The sequence below is a fragment of the Dama dama genome, chromosome 20, assembly GCF_033118175.1.
Source record: "Dama dama isolate Ldn47 chromosome 20, ASM3311817v1, whole genome shotgun sequence".
NCBI lineage: Eukaryota > Metazoa > Chordata > Mammalia > Artiodactyla > Cervidae > Dama > Dama dama.
The window spans coordinates 108,618,816-108,634,290 of NC_083700.1; the positions used below are offsets into that span (position 1 = coordinate 108,618,816).

The 15,475-nt window shown below is 46.9% G+C and overlaps 1 protein-coding gene across 1 annotated transcript in view; it reads left to right on the forward strand.

Annotated features, from left to right (window-relative positions):
- CSMD2 (CUB and Sushi multiple domains 2) overlaps nt 1–15,475 on the forward strand; it is a 676,035-nt gene that overhangs the window by 439,382 nt on the left and 221,178 nt on the right. Inside the window, 3 exon segments of the mRNA XM_061120111.1 lie at nt 1,453–1,647; nt 13,402–13,540; nt 14,432–14,619. Coding sequence (XP_060976094.1) covers nt 1,453–1,647; nt 13,402–13,540; nt 14,432–14,619 — 522 coding nt within the window.

Genomic DNA, 15,475 nt, shown 5'->3' on the forward strand with positions numbered 1-15,475 from the left:
CAGTACTTAAATCTTTGACATAGAGCGTTTGCTCCAAGACATTGGAGATAGCTCCATATCCCTATGCAGTCTGTACGTGTGTGTGTGTGAGAGAGAGAGAGACTGATAGGGTTTGAGTAGACAAATGCCTGGACTTATGGGCCCCAAGCACCACTTTTCTCCCCAGCTCTTTTTTCTAAATGTCAGGGCAAGCTCATGGTCATAGTTCCTAATAAGCAAAGTTTGGGAGACAGAAGTCTAAGTTGACTTAAATTGCATTTCAGAGGGAAGGGGGACTGCATCAGGGCTCAGCAGGGATTTCATGGTTGTCTCCATGTCAGATGCTCCTGCAGCCCAGCCTCAGTAGGAAGGATCGCCAGGTTTGCCTCCAGCTAGATGATCTGACAACTTCCGCGGCTGCTTCTGTTTCTGACTGTGCAAGTGTTTCAGTCACTAGGGAATCTCAGAGGGCTACTCACTGAGTTCTTTAAAACAGCCCATGCCCATGCAGCTGTGGAGCCTGGTCTTCACTGGAAAGCCACTGTCCTTAAAACAGCCAGGACGCAAATAGGGTGTAGCCTCAGACTTGACTATGAGAACTGGGCACCCCTGATGAAGGAAGGTGGGGAACAGAAAGAAAGAAGGGAACCCAGACTTAAAGAGGACTCACCACCTGTCATGTGCTGCACCCAGCATTCTCCACTTGCAAATTCAAATCAACTTTCATGTTCTTGCTATCTCAGAATGACCCGACCAGTGAAGTGTGATCTTGATTTCATAGGTCAGGAAACAGAGGCTCAGAAAGATGACATCAGTTGCCCAGAGCCATGTAACTAATAAGAGGGAGAACTCGATTAAACCCACAAACATTCTGACTCTTTCCTCTCCACCCGCCAACTGTATGATCAACCACGTGGGCAGAGTGAGAGGCGGCCTGAGGCAAGAAAGTGAAGGGAATGGCTTCAGACAGGGTCGACCCCACGGCACGTGCTTTATGGTACTCCATGTCTATTACTGTCACAGGATTTAGAGTCCAGTTCACCTGCAACATAAGTGATCCCCTAACTCTCTGAAGTTAGGGACACAGAATGGATTTGACATTAAGGACACAGATCTACTCCTTTACCATGCTGAGCCTCAGTTTCTTCATCTGTAAAGTGGGGTAATAATACCTATTTCATGGAATTGATATTTGATGTTGATGAGCTGACAGGACAAACAGCCAGCTGCCTGACCTATAAATGTGCTTTAGAATGAAGTTGGACTAGGTGCTCAGGAAGGAAGGACATCAAGTTCAACAAGACCTGCTTTACACCCATTGTGGTCTAGGGCAGGCAGCTCTCCCGGCAGCATGCCGGGCTCTTGGGGAAGCAGGGGAGATCTAGGGTTGACCTTCATAATGAAGCTTCTTTTGGGGGAGTCCATCTGCACACCAGCTCTGTCTAATCACATCCTGGACCTTCCTCCGCACAGCCTTCCGACATAATGAGTGCCCCGATCCTGGCGTCCCCGTGAACGGCAAGCGGTTCGGTGACAGCCTCCAGCTGGGCAGCTCCATCTCTTTTCTCTGCGATGAAGGCTTCCTCGGGACTCAGGGCTCAGAGACCATCACCTGTGTCCTGAAGGAGGGCAGTGTGGTCTGGAACAGCGCGGTGTTACGGTGCGAAGGTGCGTGCCTGCGGGCTGGCGGGGGGCCGGGGGTCAGGGGACGGAGCTGTCAGCCGGAGACGCTGAGGAGGGGGACCGAGCAGCCCGAACGGCGGTGGTCCTTCTCTCCCAGGACTGGGACCACCCTGTCACCCTCACCCTGAAAAGGCCAAGTGTCTATAAAACAATATTGCACAGAATTTGAGTTATAACCACAGATTAAACTGGAGAAACACTGGATCTAGATTGTCAGGCATCAAAAAACACCGCTTCTTTCAACTGGGAATGGTCTCAATATCACAGCTGTTAGGAGCCCTGCTCACAGCTCCCACCCAGGGAGTGCCATCAGCCTGAAGCAGTGCTGGCAGTGCTGTGAGTCTGCGTGTCTTTCAAAATGCCTGCCACTCTTTCCGCCTCCACACGCTAATTTCCCCCAGTTCCCTGGGACATCTCCCAGGCTTGGCCTTGGTGCCCCTGTTAAACACTGCCTTGATATCCTTGCAGTCAATCTCCAGGAGACTAGGAACAGACAAGTCAGAAAAAAAAAAAAGAGAGATCAGCCATCTGGTCTACCCAGCTTCAGTTATGGAACACACAAAGCTTCTCGAGGGCAGGAATTATGTCAGACTTGTGCACCAAGCATAATGCCTGGCACAGAACAGGCCCTTGATAAGTACTTGTGGGCAACAGATGAAAAGTGCGTCTCCCATAGACTCCTTGAAGGCAGTGATGGTGTCCAAGGAGGCAGGGGCTACAGCCCCTTCCTTCTGGGAGCCAGAAAGCTTCCTCCGTTCATCTCACGTGATGGACAGAGGGTGAGACCTAAGGGATCTCTCCATACCCAGTCCCCAGACCCAACTCCGAGCACCCCAGCCAGCAAGAGGGAAGGTCAGGAGCCCGAAGAATGGGGCCTTAAAGGGAGCACAGCCCCAGAGCTGACGGGCTGGCGGAGGGGGAAGGGAGACCATCAGGAGCACAGAGCCTGTGGCAGAGGGTCTGCCATCAAGGTGGGGGCCTTCAGGTCAGAAGGACCTGGGCTGGAATCATGGCAAGTTGCCTTTTCCCTCTGAATCTCTGGGGATTTTTTTCAGCTGAAAAAAAAAATGGGGAGATAATAAAATGCACATGTAAAGGCTGAACTCCTCGAGTGAGTGTTGGCCTTGCTCTTGCTGGTTGGTAAGCTCTGTGGGGTTAGGGAACCTTCCTCGGCCTTGCATCTCCACAGCTGGCTTATGGTTTGACACCCACTAAGTGCTCGGTCAACACTGGCTGATGAATCACTGAATGAATGAATGAATGAATGACCTTTTAACTAGGCTAGAGCCTCCCTAATGGCCTCCAAAGCCCTGACTCTCATCAGGCTGCCTCGTATCTTCTCCCTGAAACTTACCCGCTGGGTCACCCAGGGGGTCCAGTGACTTGACTTCTCTGTGCCTCAATTGCTCCATCTGTAAAGTGCAATTAAGAAGGGGAGCCCCCTCCAAGGGTGGTCGTGAGCAGAGAGGCAGTGCTCTGTCAGTGTTGGCAGTGAGCGTGATTTTCACCTGATATGAACCATTTCTTCACCAGGCCCATTAGCGTAGCGTTCTACTTTGGGGATCATGTGGTGGGTTCATCCTTCCAGGTGCCTGTCCCACTCATGACACAGACAGGTGCCGTCCTGCCCTCACAGCCCCACAGCCCCGTCCACACCACCCCCTCTGCCATTTTACCCAGCGAGTGAGCTCTTTTGGAAACAGCATAAGCTTTGGTGTCAGAGAAGCATGAAACTCCTGTCTTCACCCCCTCCCAGCTGTGGACCTGATGGGTTGGGTAACTCCCTCCCTGGCAGCAGGGGGATAAACACGAGTGTCTGATGGTGGTGTTTGGGGACTAGACAGAGCCCAGGGTCTTGGGGCTTGTTGGTCTGAGGCTCACCTTCCCTTTAGGCTGGGCCCCTCATTCTCCCTCGTGTGCCTCAATCTCCTCTCTTTAATTTTCCTCCTGGTCCATCTCGTCCAGGACATCTTCCCTGCTGTCTCCTGCTCACCTGGTCTCTCTTTTCTCCTGGTTCTCTTGCTTCTCTTGAGCCAGCAGCAGACAACTCTATCAGACACTGGACCTCATCATGACCACATTTTCTTTACTGGTTCCATGGGGCTTGGTCCTCTTTCCCCACCAAGACTGTGGGAGTTCTGGGGCAGAAGCCCAGACCCCAGTACCCCGGAGCCTGTGGGGGCTCAGTCCCAGTGGGGCTGACCCCCCTGAGAGGCATCCTCTTCCCCACCACCCACCCTCCTGGATCAGCTGCTCCTAGACCACGGTTCTGCCAGAGCAGTGCACTACTCCAGACCATGAGTGAATGCCCAAGAGAACTTGACCTTCATTCATGGACCTTAACGTGGACCACTGCTTCATAGACAGAGTCTTAATTTTGCAATTACGGTTGTCTTGTTCATTCTGTCCCTGGGGAGGGAATCGCTTAGGGTGGGGGACAATGGGAAACCAGAAATAAAGAGCAGTCTGGTGCAAAGAGGCCAACTTGGCACCAGGGAGAGTCTGCTCAGTCTTCCTAGAATTATGGGCACTTGATGCCAACCTGGTTTTCGGGGACCTGGGGAGCAGCAGATCAGAGGGCCAGAGTGAGAGCTGGACACCACCTAGGTTGGCCAAGTCTGGACTTGAAACCGTAGAGCACGCCGGGTAAGAAGCCCCTGGAATCTGGCCCTCCTTGGCCCTTTTCCCTTCTGTGTCAATCTTGGAAGAACCCTGCTTTGTAATCAGCATCTTTGTCTTTCCATTTTTTCTAGTTTTGTTTTTGATTAAGTATCCCCACCTTGTGGACAATTAAATGCGGAAGCTAATGGTCTTTTAAGAAGTCTTAATATATGCTGAGAGCCTCTTAGCTTTTGAGAGGCTGTAATAGGACAAGGGAGAAAATGGCTTCTTCTCCTAAATTTAGAAAGAAGGATGATCATCTGGCTGATATAAAGCAGAAGTCAGTCTGCAAACTTTTTCTTAAAGGGCCAGCTAGAAAGTGTTTTCAGCTTTGAGGGCCCTAAGGTCTCAGCTCAACTCTGCCATCATTATGGGAAAGCAGCTTTGACAAAACAGAAATTAAAGGGTCGGCTATGATCCCTGGGCTGTAGTTTGCTGACCCCTGATCTACAGAACAGAGGACATATAAGGGATCTGTGTGTTTAAAATCAGAAATTTCCTAGGAAAGACTTCCAAGTAATGGAGCAGCTACAAAGGACCACCTGGTTCTCACCCCCACGCTCATCTCTTCCTCTCTCTTTTTAAGGAGGGACCGAATCGTACATCACTATGATAGGTGTCCAAAGGTATCACCTCATATCGGCCATGTACCAGTCTAGGAAGTAGGTGTTGTAATTGTCCCATTAAAGCACAAAGAAGCTAAGTCACTTTCCCAGGGTCCTTCCAGCTTGTAAGTGACAGAACCAGAATCCAAATCCAGGTTCTTGGCTACCCCGTTACTGTATTTTTCTTGAATTATATCACTAGAGAGAATATAATTTCAAACTTATTTGTCAAAGATTTAAAAGCATCTACAAATCGGATGAAAAGCAGATTTTCTGCTTTCCATATCCCAGTAGAAAATTAAAACAAAAGGAAACATATTGCCTATCGCAAAAGACAAAGAAAACAAGACACCACATGGAAGCATCAGAAATTGACAGCATTAAACAAAATGACAGTGGTAGGACAAACATATCAGTTACGATAATATAGGTAATTAAACTCCCTATTAGGAGACAAAGACTCTCAAACTGGGTTTTAAAAAATATGCTGTTTAACAGAAATATACGGGGGGAAAGGAGATAATTACCTGCAGTAAGTATGTATTTTCATGTTTCAATTCATACTTGATGGTTATAAAAAAAATTCAAATGATACACGAATGCAATAAAGTTACAGTGAAAATATTCATTTCCTAGGCCCACATCCCAAAGAAAAATGGCCTGTTAGTTCTGTGTAGACATGTCTACATTTTTTTTCTATCTGTATGTAAAATTAATATGTTAATTTTATACTTTTAAAAAAGTCTTGTAAAAAAAGAAAAATCCATTCTCCCCACTCCCTCAAGAGGGAACTAAGTGATGGTGGTAAGTCATTTGGGCCTTTAAGGAAGGAGGGTAGTTACTGAGTTTCTAACATTGTTTCATTAAATCTTCTTGTCACTCTTGTGAAAGATTATCATTCTCTATGCATGAGAAACCTGGACACCAGCAAGGTGAACTGACTTGCCTGAGATCACCCAGCTAGTAATAATTGAGCACTTATTATGTGCTAAATACTAGGCCAGGTGCTTTGCAAACACTGTTCTATTATGTCCTCCAGGACAACCCCATGGGGGCGGTACAGTTAGGATCCTTGCTTCACCGCTGAGGAATCTGAAGCACAGAGTGGGCACGGAACTTGCCCAAGGTCACACAGCTCAGTGAACGGAAGGATTAGAATTCAAGTCCAGACATTTTGATACCAGAGCGATCGCTTTGAACCACCAAATGCAGTCTGTTTGACTCCAGAGTTTGCTCTCCCTTTGTTTGACCACAGAGTGGTGGGGGATGAGCAGTGAGGGATTCAGGGGGCCGTGGGGAGGCGGGGTTGGAGGAATCGAGGAAAAGGCTTCCACGGCTTCTAGACAGTCACACTGAGACCCCTGTGAGGGCAGTGCTCAGGGTGGGCCTTCTCGTGTCCACCTGCAGTGGTTAGAGACGCGGGCTCTGGAGCCAGACTTCCCAGGTTTAAATCCTGGCTCTGCTGCTTCTCTGCTGTGAGTTTCTAGACTAGTTACCTAAGCCCTCCGTTCCCGTTTCCTCAACTTGGAAATGAGGCTAAGAACAGCACCCACCCTAAATTCTGCTTCAAGGGTGAACACCCAGAAAGAGCAGAACACACATCAGTTAGTGGCTGGCGCCCTGTGAGGGCTCAGTGAGCCTGAGTTTCTGGGGTCACCCTACTCCACCCCCATCCCAGATGCCCTTTGCCTTGGAGCATCTGAGGTCAGGAGAGGCGGGGCCTCCCTCCCAGGGGACACTCATCAGAAGCCCGGTGTGTTAGCCATCTCGTGCTGCCATAACAACATACCACAAGCTAGGTGATGTAAACAGCACAAATGTGTTTTCTCACAGTTCTGGATGCTGGAAGTCCAAGACCGAGGTGCCAGCAGGGCTGGCCGCTTCCTCCCAGCTCCTGTCTCCTCAGCTAGCAGATGGCTGCCGTCTTGCTGTGTCCTCATGCGGCCTTTTTCTCTGTACGTGCACTCCTGATGTCTCTTCTTCTTCTAAGGACAGCAGTCCTTTTGGATTAGGGCCCAACCTTGTGGCCTCATTTCACTGCCATTGTGTCCTTCTAGTCCCATCTCCAAAACCAGTCACATGGGAGTTAAGGTTTCAGCCTATGACTTTGCAGGGTCATAATGCAGTATTTATTCCTTCCATCCAGAATTTAATGAGCACCTACTCTGGGCACTGGGATAAGGCACTGGATTCCTCTTATTGCTGAGTTCTTCTTCCTGTTCAAGGCAGGACCCTCTCCTCTTTTTTTCCTGTCTTTTCCTTGTATGCATGTGTGTGTGCCTATGTGCCTGTCCTTCTTTTCAGTCTAACATTTTGTTACAAGGAAGAAGGGATCTCTTCCTTCTTTTTAAGCTTTATTTTATTTATTTATTTGGCTGCGTTGAATCTTAGTTACAGCACGCAGGATCTTGATTGCATAATACAGGATCTTCTTGATGAGACGCACAGACTGTCTAGTCATGGTGCTCATGCATGGTAGTTACCGTGCCTGGGTTTCGCTGCTATGTAGCATGTGGGATCTTAGTTCCCCAGCCAGGGATCAAACCTGTGTCCCCTCATTGCTAGGAGGATTGCTCACCATTGGGAAACCAGGGAAGTCATCAGCCTAACATTTTTAATGGAAATTTTCAAGCACAGAGAATAGTATAGTGAACCCCATGTGCCCATAACCCAGCTGCAGCAATTATAAACTCATGGCCTATTTCATTTCATTCATCTGCCAGTGTTACCAGTATCTCCCACCATTACCCTCCTCTGGGATTATTGTGAAGCAAATTCCAGGCATTAATATGTAATCATCAACATTTTTGTGTGTATCTCTAATAGATGAAAAGAACACTCTAAAATAGAACTTCAATACTATTATCTTTAACATTATGAAGATAGTTATTTAATACAATCAAGTTTCCTTGATTCTCTATCTAATCCTTTCTTTCATAGTATTTTTTTTAAGTCAGAACCCTGGTGAGGTTTATACATTACAATTGGCTGATAGGTCTCAAGTCCTCTGTAGGTGTCAGCCCCACTCCCTTGTGATATTTTTGTTGAGGAAGCCAGTTTGTTTACCCTGAGGAATCTCCTGCAGTCTGAATTCTGGCGATTACACCCCTAGGAGATTGTTTAACATGATCCTCTCCCTCTCTTACATTTCCTTTAACTGGCAGTAAGATCTAGAAGCCTAATCAGATTCAGGTTCTGGTTTTTGGCCAAAATGTTTTATAAGCAGAGCTCTGTGCCTCAATCAGAGGCATGTAATGTCTAGTGGTTACTCTTTGGGTGATATTGTTAATACAAGCCATCAACGATCATAGCCTAGAGATTACAAAATAGTAGCATTCTATCTCTTCTTTTATATGCTGAAACACTTACAGAAAACTTGCCCCCAACAACTATTTGGTTACCCTGAGGTACAGTTGATAAAGGAAAGACAGGAGAAATACTTAATTATTTTCCTTTATTTACCACTTTAATCTTAATGGGTTGACTCTAGCATCTTCCTAAGTTGAAAAAATTTTAATATCATTACAATCCAAAGGACTTAAACATACTGTATGCATTTAAATCCACTGCAGTTATTACTCTGCTCAACACTCAAATCGTCCCGTTGGCCGGAGGGAGCCTTTTTGAAATTGGCCCAAACTCATCTTATACATTTTCTGTCCCTGACCTAAAATTAGCTATTTCTCTGAGGAGTCCTGGTTCCTTTTAGTGAGAAATGATATTTAGAATCTGGGCACTGGCAGTGCTTATTACCATTGAGTAGGTCCTTGTTTTTAAGGCTTTTCAACAAACAGAGCTAAGAAATATTTTTTTAAAGCTAAAATGCATCATGGGTCCATTTCATTTCAAATGTAAGTGCAGTTTTCTTTTTCATTGAACTTCCTTGATATCATAGCTGTGTCTACCTTCATTCTTGCTGGTAATCCAAGTTCCCAACACCAATATAGCTTCCCATCCCCTAATATACACCCAAGAGTCTCAGAATTGTAATACCAATGCCACAGACAGCAATATGATTATTGAAAATTGTTTTCGTGCTTTTCCCCTCAATTCTTCTTGTCTCTACATCCTACTAGGGATAGACTATCAAATTACTGTGTTTTAAAAATCTCTTTAGTTTCTTTATGTACAGTTATGCTACCAACTGATACAGTATTCTATTCATTGATTTTACACTGCTTTTAAGCTTTGAGAAATTGTGTATCAAATTTAAATCTTTTTATTGTGGTGTAATTGCTTTACAATGTTGTGTTGATTCCTACTGTACAGAGAAGTGAATCAGTTGTATGTATACATATATGGATCCCCTCCTTCTTGAGTCCTCCTCCTGCCAACCCCCATCCCACCCATCTAGGTCACCACAGGGCACCGGGCTGAGCTCTCTGTGCTATATACAGGTTCCCACTATTTTACATCTGATAGTGTACATGTATCAGTTTCTATCTCCCAAACCATCCCCTCCCCCGCCCACCCCATGTCCACACATCTGTTCTCTACATCTGCATCTTTATTCTATCTGTCCCGCAAATAGGTTCATCAGTACCATTTTTCTAGATTCCACATATGTCTTCTTTTACTTATGTAAAATATTGACATAATTCCAAAGCTAAACCTCTATAAGGAGGTGTATTCTAAGAAAGTCCAGCTTCAATCCCTGTCCTTTCTACCCCAACCTCCTCCCTCCATCCATAGGTCATCTTTTGTCTTTGGGTTTTGCACTTTCATTGACCATTAATATGAGCAAATGTGTGTGTGTCTCCTGCCCTTGTCTTAGACAAATGGAATCATACTGTTCCCTGCTTTTACCACTGTATCTTGCTTTTCTTCACTTAATAAAATATTCTGGGGACTACTCCATGATGTTACATAGAATATTCCTCATTCTTGTTTTATAGCTGCATAAATAGTCCATTTTGTTGATTACTCCAATTCATTCAGTCAGCTCCCTATCGCTGAACATTTGGGCTTGTTTCCATTCTTTGGCTATTATAAATAGTGCTGCCTTATATAGCCTGGTGCATATATATGTCCTTTCATATTTTTGCCAGTGTATCTTTAGGGTGATGGCACAGACAGTAAAGTCTGCCTGCAATGTAGGAGACCCAGGTTCGATCCCTGGGTCAGGAAGATCCCCTGGAGAAGGAAATAGCAATCCACTCCAGTATTCTTGCCTGGAAAAATCCCATAGATGGAGGAGCCTGGCAGGCTACAGTCCATGGAGTCACAAAGATTCGGACATGACTTAGCAACTAACACACACACACACATCTTTGAGATAGAGTTGTAGAAGTCGAGTTGCTGGGTGAGAGAATAAATGACTGGAATTTGCTAGATGCTACCAAATTTCCCTGCTTAGGGATTGTGCCCTTTTGCGTATCTAACTGCAGAGTACTAGAGTTCCTACTTTCCCTCAACTTCATGTGTTGTCAGACCTTGCATTTTCCCTACTTGAGGGATGAGAAGTAATTTCTCAGTGTAGTTTTGATTTGCATTTTCTTGGTAAGAGCGAGGTTTAAATCTTGTGAAATGTTAAAGAGATACTGTACTTAGGAATCCTCGCCTCCCTCTCCCTGCCTAGCAACTGCCACCTTGGGATATGAAGATGAACTAGAGAGAGTGAAAGACTGAATGAATGGAGAGATTGCTTGCCACGCACCTAAAGCAGAGAAGAGAGGACTTAGCCAGAGTAATAAAACAGTATAGCAGAGAAAGAAAACAAAATAGTGACCAGCAAAGAAAAGGTTTGGGCTTCCCTCTCTGGAGAGTTGAGATTGGGCTTTGTTGATGTATACCACTGAATTCAGAGTAGCCTTGGCAGGTAATAGTGGCTCTGTGATCTGTGGCTTCCTGCAAAGTAAGTGAGGACATCACAGTCCAGCCACCAAAGAGGCTGGGCCTTTGCTGAATGGGAGCCAAGAGGGAGACCCCACTCTCTCCTGAGACTCATCACCTGCCTGGGGACACAGGCGTATAGCAGTAGGCAGGCCCCTCCCCACCTCCAAGGGCTCTCACAAGTCCTTTGGGAAAGCAGAGGAAAACATTAGTCATTTCAGCGATGTGAATGGATGGGTTTTGAAAATGGGTTACCCAGGAAATAATAATACCTATGGGCAATTTGTTCTTTCAGTGTTTGATAGAGGTGCTGTGTAATTTCTTGTTTTCTCCAAGCCTCAACTGCCTGGTAATGGGATAATAATCCCTGCCTATAAAATCAGGATAATAATGGTTATCTACCTTTTAGTGTTGCAGTTGTCAGGAGGATAATCCACATTAAGCCCAACGCATAGTAAACTCAATAGCAGTGAGCTCATGCCAGTTGGCTGTGGTTGTCGTGCTGTTGTGTGCTGCAGGGGAATTTGGAGACAGAAAATTTGAAGTTAACTGGTGACTCAGTTGGTAAAGAATCTGTCTGCAATGTGGGAGACCCGGGTTCGATTCCTGGGTTGGGAAGATCCCCTGGAGAAGGGAACAGCTACCCATTTCAGTATTCCGGCCTGGAGAATTCCATGGACAAAGGAGCCTGGCAGATTATAGTCCACGAGGTTGCAAAGAGTCGTACATGACTGAGTGACTTTCATTTTCCTGCTCTAACTCTCTTAGCTCTTGATCTACTCTCTTAACCTCAGTTTTTCCTCTGTAAAATGGGGGTAATTTCATGAATGCTATGCACATTTAAATAAGATAATACGCATAAAAGCAATTAGTATCCTAAATCAGCAGTATGAGTTGTCTACTATTAACATCATAATTCTTCTTCTTTATCTTCTTTGTTAATTGAACTTTCTAATGTAATTTACTGTGAAGAATGTCTGATGATTATTTTAAATTTCTCAGAAGGGTTCTAGAATTAAGAGAGGAAAGCTGTGGTACACTTGGCTATTATTTTATGAGTCTGATTACTTGGGGAAATCTGCAAAAAAACTTGCAAAGATAGGAGTACTGTGCTTATCCCCTTTCCATTCCAGTCTTGTTCAGCATATTTTGGCAGCTGGTAGCACCATGGTAAGGGGAGCCTAAGGAAGCAGAGTTTCTTTTAAAATGAGGAGGCGGTTTAGGGAAAAATCTCTGGATTTATGCTGTCTTCCTAGGTCTGAATCCAAGCTCTTCCACTTGCTAATCCTAGTTAGTTAGCAAGGCCTGTTACTTAATCTACTTAAGGCTCCGCTTCCTTAGCTGTAAAATAGAGAAAAGAATATCACCCTCCTCTCAGGGTTGGTGTTTTGTGAAGAGTGAACATAGACTTGAGACTCAGTGTATAACACTCAGCCCGTGGCCGTGATGGTGACAGTGGGAGCCGCTTTGGTGCTGGTCGTGATCAACATCCTCATCATCGGTCTCAGGGAGGGAGGTGTCTTATCAGGGTGGTTGATGTTAAACTGTGCTACCAAATAAACTCAGAATCTCAGTGGCTTAAAGACAGGGCTTCCATGCTTACACAGGCTACGCAGGCTACATGTGTAACCTGGGTCGTGGGACTCTACTCCTCAAGGTCACTTAGAGGCCCAGCTGACAGGACTTCCGTCGAGACCCTCACTTTCACAGTCACAAGCTGCAGATCACACGCTGGCTCTTCATGTTCCCGCTTGGACATGACACTCATCATTTCGGCCCTCGATTGATTGGTCAAGGCAGTCACGTGACCTTGCCTAATCCAAAGGGTGGACCATGAAGGCCAACCATGTGGCCGGAAGGTGGAACCCTGGACGAGCTCTAATCACCATCTCAGGGCCGAGGGTCTGATTGCGGGAAAAGGCAGGAGTGATGGGAAAGGTGGGAGAGAGTGGGAAGACGGATGGAGAGAGACTGGGGGCTGAGATGACAGGTTTGCAAGCTCAGAGCCAGCTGTGAAGTGTGCCTGGACCCTGTGGGCCTTGTGGTTTGCCTGCCATGACTGTAAGCATGCTTCTATCCACTCACTTATTCATTCAAGCCGCGGTCCTTGAGTGTTCCACCTGTGTTCCAAGCACGAGGCTATGGGCTGAGGACTCCGAGTTGTTCAAAACAAATAACACGGCCCCTGCCCTTGGGGAGCTCGCAGTGGAGTGGACTGTGTGAGGCTCTGAGCTGAGCTTGGGGCTCTGACCGCGGTCTAGGGCCAGCGCTGTGTGTGCGGGGCAGGGGCCAGGCTCATGCTTCTGTCAGAGGCCTGATAATTGAGTCAAGAACAAAGAAAGAACCACTGTGACCCAAATATTAGCTGTACTTCAACCCTTCTAGAATGGCAAAGGACTTTGTTTAAAGGATTCTTTTCATTCCTCCCCTCCGGCCTTTCATAAAATTCCAAGTGATGTAAGTGGACATATCCATAAAAGTCCCAAAAGACAGAACTCACAGTTTAGATGGTTTATGTAATTTTCCATTTAAACAAAAAAACAAAAAACAATACTTGCTGGCAGACACATTTTATAGAGAGACTTTTCTTTATTCATTTGTTCCCCCAAGAAAACTGCCTGTCTCCCTTCTTTCCCCCCAGCTCCCTGCGGTGGTCATCTGACTTCGCCCAGCGGCACCATCTTGTCTCCTGGCTGGCCTGGCTTCTACAAGGATGCCCTGAGCTGTGCCTGGGTGATCGAAGCCCAGCCAGGCTACCCCATCAAAATCACCTTCGACAGGTGCCTGTAACCACAGCCTGGGCGGGGGTGAGGGGGGGGTGATAGCTCTGCTGTGGGGTGGCTGGGAAGCTGGGATTGGGGGGGACCAACACCGATGCTGCAAGGTCAGCAAGGTCAGAGGGCCCTGGAGTTCTACTCTGGGCAGGAACAGGCTGCACTGGCTTTGCTCTTGGCCTTGGTTCAGAAGTGGGGTTTGTGCCGTTTAGGGGACTCTTAGCATCCAAAGAGCACCACCCTGACATTTTCAGTGTGGGAAGATGGGCTTCCTCACCTCTGACCCAAATCCTGCTCACGTGGCCCACTTCTCCTCCCAGCCTGGTGCTGCCCAGCCACCCAAGTATGAATGTAAACTTCTTCTAGACAAACCTTCCATGGCCCAGAGTAGCAGTCGCAAACTTTACTGTGAAGGGCCACATGGGAAATATTTTAGGTTTTATGGGACACTTGCAGATATCTGTTGCATAGTCTTTGCTTTAAAAAAAATAAATAACTTCTTTATAAATGCAAAAACCATTATTGGCCCTTAGGCCATACAAAAACAGACTCTAGACCAGATTTGACGCTGGGGCTGTAGTTGGCTGACCCCTGGCCTGGAACATTCTGATTCCCATGAGGTAAAGCACTGTACCTCTAGCTCTGAAGACAGGTCACCGTCCAGGCCGCAGAGAAGTTGGGGAGAGCTGCGTCCAACCACAGGAGAAGGAGGAGGAAGGTTCATCACAGTAGGGAGGGTGCTCCCGCACCTCCAGTGAACATGTGCAGATTATATTAAGATACCCCAACCTGCAAAACCCAGTTGTTCTGATGCCCTAGGTCAAGCAGGGCCTCTTGTCATTTGCAAATTAATGAGCCTTGGGTTTCTCAAGAAATCTTCGTCTCCATCTTCGGCAGATTTAAAACCGAGGTCAACTACGACACCCTGGAAGTGCGAGATGGAAGGACGTACTCAGCGCCCTTGATTGGGGTTTACCATGGCACCCAGGTGCCCCAGTTCCTCATCAGCACCAGCAACTACCTCTACCTCCTCTTCTCCACCGACAAGAGTCACTCAGACATCGGCTTCCAGCTCCGCTATGAGAGTGAGTCTCAGGGCGGCAGTGATGGGGCTGGCCGGGTGCTGGGAAGGACTCAGGGCTGAGCTCCTTTAGGAGGACCCGCTCGGCCGCGTCCCCAGGGCGTTCTCAGTTCGGCTGTGCTCCTCAGGAGGTCCTCCTTGCTCTCAGCGTCTCAGAGCTCAACGTCAGAAAGAATGAAAGGTCCCCGTCTGTGTGCAGATGACTGGGCGCCAGCCTGCTGGGCACCCTGGGAACAGAGTGCTTGACGGATGGTTGATGTTGAAGTGAGATGTCATCCCACGCTCCCTCACCCTCTGCCATCGCCTGCGTTCATCGCTGGTGCCTCAGTTGAAAGAGATTTCTTCTTTTTTTTTTTTCCTTTGGTCAAAATAAGGCTGATATATCCGCATTAATGTCGGACAAAGTCAATTTTATTTTATTGTTTTAAAGTTTTTCTTTTGCATGGGGATATAGCCGATTAACAGTGTTGTGATAGAATCAGGTGAACAACAAAGGGACTCAGCCATACATACACACATATCCGTTCTGAAAGAGACTGTTGATTGAGTTCTTTGCAGACCACGGTAGAAAGTTATGGCTGAGAGCACCACGAGAGGGTTGTTTTCTTACCCGTGATCCGATCTGTAACCCTAAGCATGGTGTCCAGGCCACGCGTGTCACCCTGCTGATGTTTACTGAATGGGCGATGAACAAACGAATAGCTGCAGCCAGCTGGTTTTCCCTGACAGATGGGTCTTTAGATACCCTCACCCAGGACCGGCAGCCACATTTGAGGAGGGGGCAGATGAAGCTCCAGCCTTCTCTCAGTTAGGACTCTCCCTTTGTGAGTCAGCTGGGGTCCCCCTGCGCTTGCAAGGAA